Below are 16,699 nucleotides of genomic sequence, written 5' to 3'. Positions count from 1 at the left end.
TTAGATGGATGACTGAACAGATGACGGACTACGTTCTCCTAAGTCTTGATAGATGTTGAAATGCCAATTTTTTTTTTTTCCATTTTTGTAACCTTGAGTGAAGAGTGAGCTGCAAAGGCTGAGAACGTGATCCTGGTGAAATGTCAAGAATTCTAAATAGAACATGAAAGGGAGGAAAGGAACAAAGAAATGGAACACAGCCAGGGATAAGTGACCGTGTGAAAAATGTCTATATCTAGCAGACAGATGTCGATCACCACCTCACGGGAAAGGGTTCTCCAACACTGCATTCGTCCAGCTTTTGGGAGCAAGCGTTCTGTCACCCTGCAGCACCCCCGCAGGTCATATTAAGCATTACACATTGAAACCAGTGGTGTCTGTGTTATTGTATTAGTATGATGGGTCCTTCACTGGCCGAACACATGAGATACCTGTTGGTTCGCGTGGCCTTTACACATTCATGTTGAAAGTTGTGGTTTTGCCACAGCTGGCGTGCCGGAGGTCTTTGATCCTTGGTAAAGGACTGTACGGGTCTAACTCCTCTATCTTGCTTCTCTCAGGACTCCGCTGATGTTGGCGTGTGAGGCCGGCCACTTCAACATGGTGGACGCCTTGGTGCAGCATGGAGCCAGTCTTACGGTGACAGACGCCCTGGGCCACGATGCTCTCCATTACGCCAGATTATCAGGAAACCCACACATCCTCAGCCTTCTTCTGTCAAAGACAAGCCAAGAGCATGGTATGTCCTCCATATTAAGCTGAAAGAAAAATATGGCTGCTTTCTTCCACAAAAACAGTGTCTCGCCTGTCGACAGGCTTTGAGTAGTATTGCTGCTCAACCCCATTCTTCTTCATTGGAGGTCCGAGCTGCAATACCAATCCAACCCCAAGTGTGGCGCTCTAGCAGCCATGTTTTTCCAATCCTCCTAAAAATTATCTTCAGTGTTATGTGGGACAACCAATATGGCTGCCATTGCAACACCAACTGTTAACCAGCTTCTCTGTATCCCTGATAGTCAAGTCTGTCTGTGGTTGTTGCTGCCATTTGAGTCCGGGACGGTCGCAGTAGGAGAAGCTGCAATGGCGGCCATATAGGCCGGACAGATTCTTATGTCTTCTGTCTTTTCTCATACAGGAATGAAAAGTCCGACCAAGCCATTACAGGTACCGGCATTACATCCTCTGCCCTTTATGTCCTTACTCTTTGTCTCCCCTTATTAGAAAATATATAAAGGCAGATTTAACACCTTGTATACAGAAAATGGGAGTGCAGCGCTACCATATGGCTAATCCAAATGTATGGAGACTTAATGGGATTTTCCTTTTAAGACTAGGGACTGAGCTCAGCCGTTGTCGGTTGTAAATGTAAAAGTAGCTACCGCCTTCCTCTCTCCTGCTGGACCCACAGTGCCTCTAGGGACGCTGCTCCCTGTCCGTGCCATACCGGACCCCCGCACTTTCCAGTTTTCTTGGATATTCTGTGGAGGGTCTGTCTCCATCCATCGGACAAGTGTCCCCCTCTCTCCTCCATCACTCTCTACTCACTAAGTGATGTTTGATAAAGACCTTAAGGGTCGAAACGTTACCTCAGAACTCTATTGACCACTGTGGTGTTACTCAATAAATATTTCACATTTCTGATGCAATCTGAATACATTGTCTGAGTGCTTAGTTGGTCCAAATCTACTACCGTAGCTATTTAATTCGGCACTACGCCTCTCCCCTCCCTGAGAGGTTCTTACAAAATCTGACGTGGTCAGAACTGTTGAGCGCGACCTGTCACTCACAGCTCTGATGAGACGATCGGATTCCTTGTTGGTCATCCCGATATACTTTTGCAGAGGTCGGACTATCGCTTCTATGGCTAGTATTGCTTTTTCTTTTCGATCTGCCCATGCAGAAGATTGGGATAAGCTATGGCGTCACTTGCCTGTCCCAGGTTGTCTGTTCTCTCCGGCATTCTCAGTGAATGTAGCGGCGGTCGTGCGCATGCACGGTCATAACCTACTCCAAACAGGGAACTTCAAAGCCCCCGTTTTGCAGAACGTGGAGACCCTCAGCAATTAGGAAGTGATCACCCATCCTGTTGATAGGTTGGGATCTCTCCTTTCAGACATCCGTTCATTACGTACACAGGATTATACATTTCGGTGCAGTTCCATGATTAGCATAGTATTGATTTTTACAAGATTGTCCTGCAGATTGGTCCGCAATGTGGAAGGGGTTTATGCCAATTATTATAATTGTGTATTTTTGGACACCTGAGGGCTGGTATCTCTTGGAACTTGTGTTTTGGGATACAGATGTTGTGTGTAGTAGTGTCCCATTAAAGGGAACCTATCACCCCCAAAATGGCTGGTGAGGTAAGCTCATCGGCATAAGGGGCTTATCTATAGCATTCTGTAATGCTGTAGAGAAGCCCCCGATGTTACCTGAAAGAGGAGAAAAAGACGTTAAATTATACTCACCCAGGGGCGGTCCCGCTGCGGTCTGGTCAAATGGGTGTCTTAGCTCTGCTCCGGCGCCTCCCATGTTCATTCCATGACGTCCTCTTCAGGTCTTTACGCCACGGCTCCGGCGCAGGCGTACTTTGTCTGCCCAGTCCAGGGCAGAGCAAAGTACTGCAGTGCGCAGGCGCCGGAAAGGTTAGAGAGGCCCGGCGCCTGCGCACTGCAGAACTTTGCTCTGCCCTCAACAGGGCAGACAAAGTACGCCTGCGCCGGAGCCGCGGCGTAAAGACCCGAAGAGGACGTCATGGAATGAAGATGGGAGGCGCCGGAGCAGAGCTGAGACGCCCATTTGACCAGACCGCAGCGGGACCGCCCCTGGGTGAGTATAATCTAACGTCTTTTTCTCCTCGTTCAGGTAACATCGGGGGCTTCTCTACAGCATTACAGAATGCTGTAGATAAGCCCCTGATGCCGGTGAGTTTACCTCACCAGCCATTTTGGGGGTGACAGGTTCCCTTTAATGTACATGAGTGGTCGTTTCGCCCCAGCCTGAGGTCCTCAGGTGCCATTCCGTCTTATCTTTAGTATCTCCATAGATCATCGCAATCTTTAAATTGTAACTTTTAATATTAAAACTTGATTATTCCGTAATCCAAGCTTAATCTGAGCTAAATTTATGAATAATTTCTAAAGATGGCCTTAGACCTTATTCTTTCCAGCTTGGTTTAGTAGAACTTGTAGATGATGTGCAGCATGTAGAGCTATAGTGCATGTGTGAGGGCTTTCTCGCAGACCCTCCCTCCTATAGGATAGCCGTATTGCACTAGTCCTCGTGATATCCTTTGTCGCTCATTAGTCGGCCCTCTGCATAGTCGTATAACTTTATAGGTAAGTCTTGCTCGGTTTCTACTAACCCAACTAACAGCTCCATTTTTCTGGCCTGTAAAACTTCCAGCATGATCAAGTCACTAGATTAAGCTCAGAGAGAAGTGGAACCCCCAAAAAACGCAAAGCTCCGCCTCCTCCTATCAGCCCGCTACAGGTAACCATATATACATATATAAATATATATGTTTCTGCATGTTGTATTATATACGCTTCCAACAAATCCATCTGGGTAAAAGTGTACAAAAAGGTGCATGTATAGAAGGAAAACTCCAAAATGTTCTATGAGAAAGCCCTCTTTAAGGTGCAAAAGGGTCCATCTCTAGGACTATACCTATATTCAGATCTCCTTTGGGGGGTCAGGGTTGTTTTAGGGGTATTGCATGCGTCCATGTCCCAAGCCATTATTGTAGGGTTAGGGGTATTGCATGCGTCCATGTCCCAAGCCATTATTGTAGGGTTAGGGGTATTGCATGCGTCCGTGTCCCAAGCCATTATTGTAGGGTTAGGGGTATTGCATGCATCCATGTCCCAAGCCATTATTGTTTTGGTTTAATGTCAACATTGAGAAACTTTAGAAGGATATTCTTACAATCAAAATCAGAAATCCCGAGAAAAGAAATTCCAAGAAAAGGGATCTCCTCTTCTTAAATGGAGTGAAGGTGCATTTGCTTGAAGTACTTCCAATTCATTGTCTATGGGATGGATGGATGTAGTGGAACTCTGTACTTGGCTTGTTCCAGCAGTCCCATAGACAATGAATGGAGCAGAGGTCAAGCGTGTGCTTCTCCTGCCTATATTAATCCGGAGCCCTGTTAGCAGGGACAATAATGTATCGAAAACATACAGGATGAATCTGTCAGCATTGTAATCTGACACCAGCATGATGTAGGGGCTGAGACCCCGATTCCAGAGATGTCGCTTACTGAGCTGTATTTTGCAGTTTCAATAAAAATCAGTGTTTTATCAGCAGAGGATTCTCACTACCGGACTAGACGCCTTGTGCCTCCTGGTCCAACCACGCTCCCACACCTCTGATTGGCAGCTTTGTGTGTACTATATATTGACAGCTGCCAATCAGAGGTGTGGGCGTGGTTTGACTAGGAGGCTCAAGGCACCTGGTCCTGTAATGATAATCCTCTGCTGATAAAACACTGATTTTTATTGAAACCGCAAAAAAAAAAAAACATCTGTGTAAGTGAAAAGTTTCTGGAATCAGGGTCTCGGCCCCTACACCATGCTGCTCTCTCATTACTTGGGGAAAACCTGCTGGCAGATTCCCTTTTAAGAAACGGCCCCTTTAATTCCCTATAAATAAGATATATTGTAAAAATCCAAATGGGGCTCAGCTGCAGTACCAGACACAGCCACAACAGTGTGTACGGCGCTGTGCCTGGTCACGTGGCATTTATTGGAAAGCCTTCAATCGGGTGATTGACGACAGAGGCAGGTGTCAAACCCTGAGTTAAATATCGAAGTCCTGTAATACTTCCTCCTAAACCCAATCATAAACGATCTTTCGGGAGACAGCGATCATGATCACCCGTGTGACTATGTTGGTGAAGTTACGACTGTCACAGAGGCAGTGCCATGAAGTAGGCGGAGATAGAACATCCTCTAGCCAATCAGATCATGGGAACAGTTACAGCAGCGGCGGAGGACTGTGCTGATTTTGTGGAAGGTAGTGACCATTGAGAAAGTAAAGGGCAAAACCATATTGGAATGTTGGTCAGTTTGGGCCAAAAGGGTTGGGAGAATAAAAGGGGCTTCTCATATTTAGGCCGGGACATTTAGACGGGTCATCTACCACCACCTTCTCTCAAGCAGTGACTGAACATTCTGCTTTATATTGCGCATTATTGTACAATTGGTTTACTGGAGATTCTGTCCTTTTGCAAATTTCCAAAAATGCCCCTTTCCCCTCCCCCACCCCAGGGAATGGACGGTATGTGAGTTTTTACCAAAACACAACTGTCTGTCATTACAGCTAAGTGACTTATCCTCCCCGCTGTCATCGACATCCACCCCGCTCTCCGCCAAAGGAGAGGTCTTCTTCTGTGAGAACAACAGCAAGGTAATGGATATAGTAGGCCAGAAACGCCCCTCAAAACGGCCCCCATACACACGAGATAAGTCAGCCGATCCCGCTGATTGCAGTGGCCACGGGGGGTCTCCCGACACTTTTGATCTTCGGGCAGATAAGCTGCTCGCAAATGATTCTCCTCTCTCCCCATAGAGAACACCGGAATGTGTATGGTGGGGGTCCGGAGCCGACCGATCGTCATCCAATGTATATAGTCAGCTTTAGATATGGGGGGCTGCTTCAATAGGAACGCTGCTCCTCTGAGGAACCGTGCCGCCTATGGACCTGCCGCACATTCGCTAATCTTCGGGATTACACTATGTCAATGTTATTTTACAGAGAAAATGGCTGTAGAAATGTTTAGCTGCGGGTTACTCGTGTTTTATTGTCTCGTGTTTTCTCAGGACGAGAATTCGCCCTACAGGCGAGAGTACAGGGACCGGCTGAGTGACAGCACAGGTAAGAAGCACAGGCCTGCTATGTGTCGGCAGCACGTCTGCCCGAGGATTCTATAGAAGGACGCGATCAAGGAGTCACCATGTAGTCACAGGATTATTCATTGTGATACTTTACCACCCAGCACTAGAGTCAGAGTATCTAGGGGCTTCTGGAAATGATCAGGAGATCCAGACACTTTTCTTCATGTTATCACCCCTTCTCCAATTACATATTGTCATCTCTACCCCCGCATAGCCCCTAATAAATGTACTTTTCTTCTTGTTATCGCCCCTCTCCCTATCATCTTTAATCTGTGTACAGCCATCAGTGATCTTGTCAATTCGCCACAGGAACTTTTCTTTGTGTTATCACCCCTTTCCTAATCACAGCCGTCACTGTCATCTCTTCCTGTTTACAGTCCACAGTGACCCCATGGATTATAAGAACCTTTCTTGATGTTATCACTCCTGATCATTCATATGTACTGCCTTCAATGACCCTGGGGTAGGGATGGGACACAGCAACCTTTCTTCATGTTGTCACCCCATTTATTGGCCTCCCACAGTCTTCACTCCTTCTGTAGTTTCATATGACCACAATGGAGAGTACAGTGACTTCTCTTCATATTTACTCCTACAGTCACAGTCTGTCTGCCGCCTCTATCGCTGTACAGTCACCAGAGACCACTGTGGCGATGGGGGAAATTACAGGAACCTTTCTTCATGTTATCACCCCACTTGTCAGCCTCTCACGGTCTTCACTCACTCTCTACAGTTTCATGTGACCACGTCGTCTGTCTGCCGCCTCTATCACTGTACAGTCACCAGAGACCACTGTGGCGATGGGGGAAATTACAGGAACCTTTCTTCATGTTATCACCCCACTTGTCGGCCTCTCACGGTCTTCACTCACTCTCTACAGTTTCATGTGACCACGTCGTCTGCCTGCCGTCTCTATCACTGAACAGTCACCAGTGTCCATTATGGTGATGAGGGAAGATACAGGAACCTTTCTTCATGTTATCACCCAACTTGTCAGCCTCTCACTGTCTTCACTCCCCCTGTACAGTTTCATGTGACCACGTCGTCTGCCTGCCGTCTCTATCACTGTACAGTCACCAGAGACCACTGTAATGATGGGGGAAGATACAGGAACCTTTCTTCATGTTATCACCCAACTTGTCAGCCTCTCACTGTCTTCCCTCCCCCTGTACAGTTTCATGTGACCACGTCGTCTGCCTGCCGTCTCTATCACTGTACAGTCACCAGAGACCACTGTGGCGATGGGGGAAATTACAGGAACCTTTCTTCATGTTATCACCCCTTAGACCAATCAAGGATTGTTGCGGACATCTTCCCTAGTGTTGACAGGGGCACACGTGTGGGGTAACCTGTTCATTATGTGACAGTTGCTTACTGTCATAAACTATATATTAGTTTGTAGTAAGTGTTGAAGTCCCTCTCAGAAGTCTTAGATGGAGACCAAATTTGGCAAACGTTAGGCAGGCGGTATCATGCTGCCACGTAGTTGTAGGCACGCAGTAATGGCCATCCTGTGGCTGAAATGTCCTTTTTCCTTTATCGTTAATGAGAAAGGGGTGCACTTATTTTTCGGACAGGTAGTGAGAGCATACATAAAGGTGGCTACCCACAGTTGTCATGTCTAGGAGGTTATCCACCATTACCGCTTGGGTAAAGGAGACCATTTAATGAACTTTCTAAGAAAAAAAATGCAATTATTTATTGTGTAGTACCTTGATGATGGTGAATCGCACATTTACTTGTCACATTGCCTGGGGTGACGAGCGGTGTCCTCGGCCTCCCCCATCCTAGATGCCTCCTGTGATTACTTACAGGCAGCACACAATGATTTCTGTAACTCGAGAACCTGAGTAAACAGATCACAATGTTTTGGTCACTTTGCGGTTTACGACCAGCGATCCAACCGGTCCTGTCATGTTCCGTGGAGCGAGTTATGTGACTGACGGGTTACGACAGCCCTGCTGCATTTACCGCTACTAGACCGGGACGGATTTACAGCAAGTTTTCATTCCTCACCGACACATCTGCTTGCTGTCTGTGAATGAGAGCACTTGTTTCCATTCAGAGGCAATAATCCTGTACACAGCTACGAGATACAATGTATCCAGTGCAGACAATGCTCTGTGAGCTAAACACATCAGCAGCAGCTGGACGGATCTCTGCTGGATTGTTACAATGTATCAGTCTGGGGTCCGGGATGTTTGGCTCACAGAGCATTGTCTGCACTGGATAAATCAGCAGCTGCATAGATCTCTTCTGGTTTGTTACAATGCATCAGTGTGTAGCCCTGGATGTTGAGCTCACAGAGCATTGTCCTCATTCACTGACAGCATAATGTGATTGGGCTTCATTTAATGGAAAACCTGCTTGGTAAACACTGATTTAGATGCTCCTGTCCTTCCCAGAAGAGCTGAATTTAAGAGGGGCATGGGTGGGGTATTATGTTTCCCCACCAATTGCTGTGTGCCGATAGCCCATGTCAACCCCATCTTTGTATTCATGTGAAGTCCGGACTGTGGTTGCAAATAGATTTAAAAAAAAATATAAGAAAAATAAAATTAAATTGCCTCCTTTTTCTATGCAAAAAAAAGATTAAAAAAAAAATAAAGAAGCCTCCTTTTGTATCACAATTTCTCAAAATATAAAATTACTGAACCCATATGGTAAGTGATCACCATTATTGCTGCCAGTCCAAAGTTTTTACCCAACTTTTCCAACTCCTGAAGGGCAATCCTGCCCAGTATATGATGGGTAAACTCCTGTGATCGGTAGTATAGAAGAAGCAAGGCTTGGTTGTCGTCCATCATTTAGTAGCCAGCATCAGAAATTGCTGAAGGAGGGATTCTTGATTGTTGCCTAGGTTACCGTCCACCTCTGCACTCTATCAGAGGTGATCGGTTTCCTAGACAAGGAGCACAAGTTTGCAAGCTCTTTGCTATAGAGCTTATAAGCGCTGCTCGGGCCGGAAACTCAGCCGTGCCGCTGGCCCAGAGTGTCAGTCTGCAGGAGCGCACTGCTACCTGGCAAGCGAGAGGCCGGTAGGCAGAGGAGCAGTGCGCTCCTGAAGGTTGATCTGTAGAACTATCCTTTAATCCGTCGCCTCTTATTCCTGCGCTGGTAATAGTAACCACATCAGTGCTTCTCACTTTCTAGAAGACAGTCTCCTGGATGTGAGCACCGAGGCCGATCACCAGGATACGCTCTCACAGCTGCAGGCAAAGGTGGTCTCTCTGACACTACTAAACAAGGAGTTACAGGAGCAATTGCAGGTTTGTACACTTGGACATTATCCATAGGCATGCGCCCCCTCTTGGCTACAGGCTGTGTCTGGTATTGCAGTTATTCCCCATTCACTTCCATATCATACAGTCAGACTCCTAATTCTGTAGGTTTGATCAACCTTTCCCTACATTGACTCCAAGGGTGATCTTATCCATAAATATCTATGTACACGACCCCTAGAATCAATTTTTCACGTTGCCTTTGTAGAATGACCTTTCAAACTAAGTCTGTGCGGCATGTAAAGGTAGTCTGCTGTACAGCTCGTAAAACTTCATGTGATGACGTAAATTAATCATTTGTCAGTATACTCAACAGGATTTATATTATTTAAAGGGACATCCTGATCTGTCTTGGGGAAAATTGGGCTCAAACCGGTTGAATTTTGGCCCATGAAATCTTATTCATAGGCTGTGCTGGAAGAGTCCGGTAGCTCTTTATCTCAAATAATTTTTTAGTTGGAGTAGACGGCTCTTTCTGTAATGACCATTCGACCGACGACTGATATGTCTTCGTCCATAGTTCAGAGGCTGAGAGCGGTTATATAGAGGTTTATATAGAGCATCTCTCTCTTTTTGGAGGACCTGCCCTGCCTTGTATTACTGATATAACTGATCTAAATGGACATGGTGTAATGCCTCATTTCACCTCTGGGTGTGCTGTAGGAAAATGAAACATTTATCGCCAGGTTTATCTATAGATTGCAGATGGGACGCAAACGGAGAACACATTGTGCGTATAATTAAAGAGTATCTACTTTTTAACTTCTATTTCCTAAATCAGTAGTATGCATGAAAATAATCAGCTTTTCAATACAGCTCATCAGAGAAATCTGCTTCTTTCTCCTCCACCTGGATTTATCTTTCATTTTCAATTTATAGCAAAAATTTGTCAAATTTGGGTTAAATTTTCCTCATTTCTGAGATAAGTGACATTGGTTCTTTTAAAATTCTATGGAGGAGGGAGGAGCTAGAGACATTCTGAAATTCTATGGAGGAGGGGGGAGCTAGAGACATTCCGAAATTCTATGGAGGAGGGAGGAGCTAGAGACATTCTGAAGTTCTATGGAGGGAGGAGCTAGAGACATTCTGAAATTCTATGGAGGGAGGAGCTAGAGACATTCTGAAATTCTATGGAGGGAGGAGCTAGAGACATTCTGAAATTCTATGGAGGAGGGAGGAGCTAGAGACATTGTGAAATTCTATGGAGGAGGGAGGAGCTAGAGACATTCTGAAATTCTAGGGAGGAGCTAGAGACATTCTGAAATTCTATGGAGGAGGGAGGAGCTAGAGACATTCTGAAATTCTATGCAGGGAGGAGCTAGAGACATTCTGAAATTCTATGGAGGAGGGAGGAGCTAGAGACATTCTGAAATTCTATGGAGGAGGGAGGAGCTAGAGACATTCCGAAATTCTATGGAGGAGGGAGGAGCTAGAGACATTCCGAAATTCTATGGAGGAGGGAGGAGCTAGAGACATTCTGAAATTCTATGGAGGGAGGAGCTAGAGAGATTCTGAAATTCTATGGAGGGAGGAGCTATAGACATTCTGCTGCAAGTTCTCCTGAAACAGTCCTCCGTAGAACTTTATAAGCACCAACTGCCATCTGTAATGGGAAAATCTTTTTTTTTTTCTGGAGACAGATTTTACCTGTGAATTGAGAATTTTGAGAATGATTCGTCCGAGAGGAGAAAGAAGCAGAATTCTCTGAAAATTTATATTACAAGGTTTCTTGATCTCACCTGTACTATTGATCTATGACAAAAAAATAAACAGTGGTTACTCTTTAAAGGACCCTTCTTAAAGGAGTTTTCCACTTTGGACAATCACTATTTTTTTTTCTAGATAAAAATATTCCCCAATTATTAGGATTCTATCTTCTTGTTCAATGGATACAATATTCTACTGGACCATAATAAATTGTATTTTCTTATTAATTGTTTGCAGGAGAAAGCCAATACTGGGACATTAGCAGATATCAGCAGTGACTCCTACCATTCCACACAGACCGACTTAAACCAAACCGTTGCCAAAAATCAAGATGCAAAATCACCAGCCGTTATGTCAGATAATTCCGATACGTCTTTCGAGTCGCAGATCGAAATAGTCAACAACGAACACAAGCTAAAACTGTTGGAAAAAACCATCGAAGACATGAAAACGAAATTGGAAGATTCTGAAACAAAAAGGAAGAGCTTGGAAGAGCAGATCCGGTTAAGCTTTAGAGAGTCCATCAGCACGGAAACTTCCGAGGTGGCTTCGGATATAGACATTCCGTCTCGAGGATCACCTAGTGATATGAAACAAGACGTTTCCTTCAAGCCAAATCTAAAAAGGATGTCGAAAGAGGAGCAAGAAGAAGATGGAGTGGTGAGAACCAGTGTGGAAAGTTTATTGGTGTTGGAAGAGTTTGAAGTTTTGAAGAGGGAGTACCAGGAGGTCCTGGCGGAAAGCGAAAGGAAGGAGAACGAGATGAATGATTTGAGGCACCAGATCGATGTTGTTACCCAAAGGATCGTCACCTTGGTGCCCGTAGAAAAGCAGGAAGAGATGGAGAAATCTTACTGTGCCGTGATTGAGCAATTGAACGTGGAGAACGCCAAACTTAACGTGAAGCAGCAAGAATTACTGGAAGAAATTACGAGTCTGCAGAAGGAATTAGAAGGAAAGACGGAGCCCAAGTCTCCGGTGGAGAACGGTCAAGTGGAGGAGGACATGACCAAAACCGTCGACGACTTGATCAACCAAGTGAATGAGTTGTCTGTGTTATACAAGGAAGCCCAGGTGGAACTTGAGAAGACAAAGCAATCACCGCTTGATGTATCTGAAGATTTCATCCATAAGGAAGAGCACGAGAAACTTCTGCAGGAAGTGGAAGAAAGCAAAGAGAAAGTGGAGACTGATTTGGTGGATTTGGCCTCCCAGCATGCCAAAATTTTGGAAGAAGTATGTGAGCTGAAGCAACAGTTGGACAAGGAGAAGGGGAACACGGCAGTGTCTGATCATGTGGAAGTCATGGAACGTCTCAAACAAACGGTAGAAAAACTGGAAGGTGAGAGAAACGAGCTGAGGGAGCAGATCACTACTCAAGATTCCAGAATCAAGAGTTTACAAGATGAACTTCAGCAGGAAAAGTCGACGGTCCAGGATGGCTTGGTGACAAGACAGCTGCTAGCCGAAAGGCAAGTGTCTCTAGAAGATGACATCAGCGCGTTATCGACACAAGTGAGCGATCTGCTGAAGGAACGAGCGTCATTTACTGTGGAGAACGAGGAGGTTAAGAAGGAACTGTCACAAGTAAAAGAAGAAAAAGACTCTATAGAAGAACAGCTAAAGAACAAGGAACAAACGCTCGGAGAGCTGAGGGCAAAACACAGCAAAGTGCAGGAGGACCTGACCGAGATGAAGAGGTTGTCGGAAAATACCTCAAAAGTGGACGAAGACAAAGACAAGAAGGTTGGTGAACAGGTTTTAGGAATAGGATTTTTTTTTTTTTTTTTTTTTATGGACTTTTTTGGTTTCTTGATCTGTCGCATGTTTGCTCTCTCTCTTTCGCTCTTCCTTTTTATTTATTTTTTTATTTTTTCTCACTGTCTTCTTTCGTACTCTTTTTCTTCTCTCGCACTCTTTCCCAATGAATAGACTGATTACTGATATTTCAGTGGCCATAAGACGTACCCCCTCTCCCATAAGAACTAGACCCCAGTAGTAAGTGTCTGCTCTGGTCACTTGCAGATGGGGTTGCCTTCTGGAGCACCAATGGGTGAATCGCACACGTTCCCAGAGGGTCTTCTAGTATTCTGGTGGCCGTTCTGACCCTGCACCATGTATGACTGTCTGTGACGACTCTACAAGGAGATTTACTAAGATGAATTCTTGATCTTCCAGATAAATGAGCTCTCGAAGGAAGTGAGTAAACTCCGAGATGCACTAAACAGCCTTTCCCAGCTGTCGTTCACCACAAGCACTACCAAGCGGCAGAGCCAGCAGCTGGAAACCCAACAGCAGCAGATCAGGCAGCTGCAGAACCAACTGGTGGTAAGTCCTGCGCCTCCTGATCAAAGGCCCTCACATGTAATGAGGAGCGTCACTGGTACCCAACACCTATACAAGGACCCATATCCTCCAGTACTCCATAACTTTTAGTCCGGTATCCTCCGATGTCCCACACTTGGGCCTCTGTAGAAGTCAGAAACAGAAGTCCCACCATGTCTCTGCTTCCCTTTCACACCCAAGTGTAGGGAAAGATTTCTGCCCCTTGTGAGTCCCAAACGTTCTCTGCCTTGATGACATTCTAGAACGTTGGTAAGTATGGCCGTAACACTCCCAATGACTGTCCATGGAGATTACACGGCTGAGTGCCGGAGTTTATGCAAGGGCTTGGCTAGAATTCCATATTTAGGAGGGGTTCACATACTTACCTATAGTGTATTTATATTTACACCTCCAATAGTTCTGAATTTCTGATAATTCACCACTTGGGTTCTCGGCCATGCCAGATTACAGGAAGGTTAAGGGTTCACTATAATGAAGGTCAATTCACTTATTTTATATATTTAGGAAACCAAGAAACAGCACCAAGAAATCATCTCCGTTTACAGGATGCATCTGCTCTACGCTGTGCAGGTAAGAGGCCCAAATCCATCCATGTAATACGGAGAGAAAGAAACTCCACCAGCAGAATAGTGAGTGCAGCTCTGGAGTATAGTACAGGATGTAACTCAGGATCAGTAATGTATGTACACAGTGACTGCACCAGCAGAATAGTGAGTGCAGCTCTGGAGTATAATACAGGATGTAACTCCAGATCAGTAATGTATATACACAATGTCTGCACCAGCAGAATAGTGAGTGCAGCTCTGGGGTATAATACAGGATGTAACTCAGGATCAGTAATGTAATGTATATACACAGTGACTGCACCAGCAGAATAGTGAGTGCAGCTCTGGGGTATAATACAGGATGTAACTCAGGATCAGTAATGTATGTACACAGTGACTGCACCAGCAGAATAGTGAGTGCAGCTCTGGGGTATAATACAGGATGTTACTCAGGATCAGTAATGTAATGTATATACACAGTGACTGCACCAGCAGAATAGTGAGTGCAGCTCTGGGGTATAATACAGGATGTAACTCAGGATCAGTAATGTAATGTATGAAGGGGGGAAATGATTAATCAGCTGCTGGTGTCCATCTTTTGGCTTTGTGTCCATGTTCCGCTTGTTGGTTTTCACGTAACAGAACGTTTTTGTGGTCACCGTCTACATTGACTTGATGCTGTTGGTGGAGGATGCTGTTGGTGGAGGATGATGGTGGTGGATGATGCCATCAGACCCGCTGACCCCAGCTGTGCTATCGCCGCCTTCTAACCTCCTCTGTTACCCCCAGGGCCAAATGGATGAAGACGTACAGAAGGTGCTAAAACAAATCCTGACCATGTGCAAGAGTCAGACTCAGAAGATGTGACGCGAGACGAGCAGGACCCGCTCATACAGCACTGCCTCTAATATGACTAATGCTGGAGATCTATGAGTTCTTCTGTATCAGAAAATGACGTTATTTTATACTTTTTTGATAAGAAACCGCCGGTTCCACTTTTTAGTATTTATCGTGGTCAGTTAGCTCCTTATAACAGAACCCAAGAGATGAAACCTTCTGCTTCCCATAGCGCTAATGTCCTCATTCAGTAGCCTTTAAACAGATACCAGTGTGAGACGCGATTATTTCCTCCTGCAGCCGGTGAGCACCAAAATGGCCGAACTTCAAAGCTCCGCAGTGTTGTAACCGTAAAATATAAATAATAAAATGTATTTAGAAAGTGACTACTCTTTATATGTAGATTATATCTATGTATAAACGGTAATATGATGGTCACAAATGAAAATGCCCTTTAAGGCATCGTCACTCAGTTTCCATAGGCTATTGAATGCAAATCTGCTTAATTATGTAGCAAAACTAGAGCAGGGGATTGATTACAGATTTGTTTTTTATAGGTCAGGAATCTTGAGTGTCAGCCTATGTGGGCGCCATAGTGTCAGGCACCGCTTGTCACTAATCTTTGCCAAAATACACATAGGACTAAAGAAACAGAAAATAATTTCTAGCAACTTGAGGGTAAATGTTCCTTTAGCATGCCCCCCGAACTCTCCTTTTTTCATGGGATTGTCCCTTGAAATAGAAGGGGGGGGCTTATTCAGATGAGCCCAGAAAAAGTTTTCCTAGTTCTTCAGGGGTGGGGCTTATGCACATAAGCGTAGAATTGGTGTTCCTGGTTCTGCAGGGGTGGGGCTTATGCACATAAGCGTAGAATGGGTGTTCCTGGTTCTGCAGGGGTGGGGGTTATGCGCAGAAACTTAGAATGGGTGTTCCTGGTTCTGCAGGGGTGGGGCTTAAAGTGGGATATCACGTTTTAGTAGGTTAAGGACACTAATTGCTGGTTATTTGTGTAGATAGATGCCGCACCAATTAGCAGTTACCGCCGAGGTCGGATTCTTTACTAAAAACAGCGGTAGGAAATCCCACAACCCCATTTGCTACATGTAGCACTTTTGATTTTCCTCCGTTAAGCCCCCATTAGCTGAACAGTCTCCAGGTAAATGTTGTAGCGCCTCCTCCAAATACATAACCCCCTTTACCTCCCCGACCACAACAGTTAAAGGTAGCAAAGTAATTTAGTTTTCTATGCAGTAATATTATTTTAGAATGATACCTTTTTAATATTATATGTTAAATTTATGTAGCTTTTTTTTTTGTTTGTTTTTGTTTCGATTATTGTAAAAAAAATAAAAATGAAAAATGTTTTGCTGCTTAATTTTATAGATCGGAGTAGTAAAATATATACATGGGTCTAACTTTCCAGAGACGTTAGAAATTATTTTATATACAGTTTAGGTATTTGTTATGATGGGGTTTATTGCCTAATAATGATGTCTGCATTGTCTGCCACTCCAGCAAAATAAAGGAATAATAAAAAAATAAAATTACCAATAAATGATCGACTGCGTTCTATTATTTATTATTATATTATTTATGGCTGTGTTCAACGGCATATTCATCTTTTATCCACCAAACCCATGACATCAGGCTATGGGTGCTCCCCCGTGATTGTGCCTTCTTAGCGATTGCGCCTGCTCCCCCACGATTGCGCCTGATACTGATTGCGCCTGCTCCCCCGTGATTGCTCCCCCGTGATTGCGCCTGATACTTATTGCTCCTTCTCCTCCGCGATTGCGCCTGCTCCCCGCGATTGTGCATGATACTGATTGCGCCTGCTCCCCCGCGATTGCGCCTGCTCCCCCGCGATTGCACGTGCTCCCCCGCGATTGCGCCTACTTTGACTGCTCCTTCTCCCCCGCGATTGCGCATGCTCCTCCACGATTGTGCCTGATACTTTGATTGCGCCTTCTCCCCAGCGATTGCGCATGCTCATCCTCGATTGTGCCTGATACTGATTGCTCCTTCTCCTCCGCAATTGTTCTTGATCCTCCATGATCCTACCTAAAGTTCTCCCTGTGCAATGTTG

The 16,699-nt window shown here is 45.1% G+C and overlaps 1 protein-coding gene across 1 annotated transcript in view; it reads left to right on the top strand.

The window, feature by feature from the left end:
• Positions 1-16,172, top strand: part of RAI14 (retinoic acid induced 14) — a 94,692-nt gene extending 78,520 nt beyond the window's left edge. The window contains exons 9-19 of the mRNA XM_077281737.1: positions 561-739; positions 1,136-1,164; positions 3,406-3,492; positions 5,323-5,409; positions 5,823-5,877; positions 9,051-9,166; positions 11,123-12,631; positions 13,064-13,213; positions 13,736-13,801; positions 14,566-15,509; positions 15,558-16,172. Coding sequence (XP_077137852.1) covers positions 561-739; positions 1,136-1,164; positions 3,406-3,492; positions 5,323-5,409; positions 5,823-5,877; positions 9,051-9,166; positions 11,123-12,631; positions 13,064-13,213; positions 13,736-13,801; positions 14,566-14,643 — 2,356 coding nt within the window. The 3' untranslated portion in view covers positions 14,644-15,509; positions 15,558-16,172. The remainder of the gene's footprint in view (positions 1-560; positions 740-1,135; positions 1,165-3,405; positions 3,493-5,322; positions 5,410-5,822; positions 5,878-9,050; positions 9,167-11,122; positions 12,632-13,063; positions 13,214-13,735; positions 13,802-14,565; positions 15,510-15,557) is intronic.
• The last annotated feature ends 527 nt before the right edge of the window (positions 16,173-16,699 follow it).

This window comes from Ranitomeya variabilis, chromosome 1, assembly GCF_051348905.1.
Source record: "Ranitomeya variabilis isolate aRanVar5 chromosome 1, aRanVar5.hap1, whole genome shotgun sequence".
Classification (NCBI taxonomy): domain Eukaryota; kingdom Metazoa; phylum Chordata; class Amphibia; order Anura; family Dendrobatidae; genus Ranitomeya; species Ranitomeya variabilis.
The sequence above is the reverse complement of the archived record's forward strand: the minus strand, read 5'-3'. Positions and strand labels throughout refer to the sequence as shown.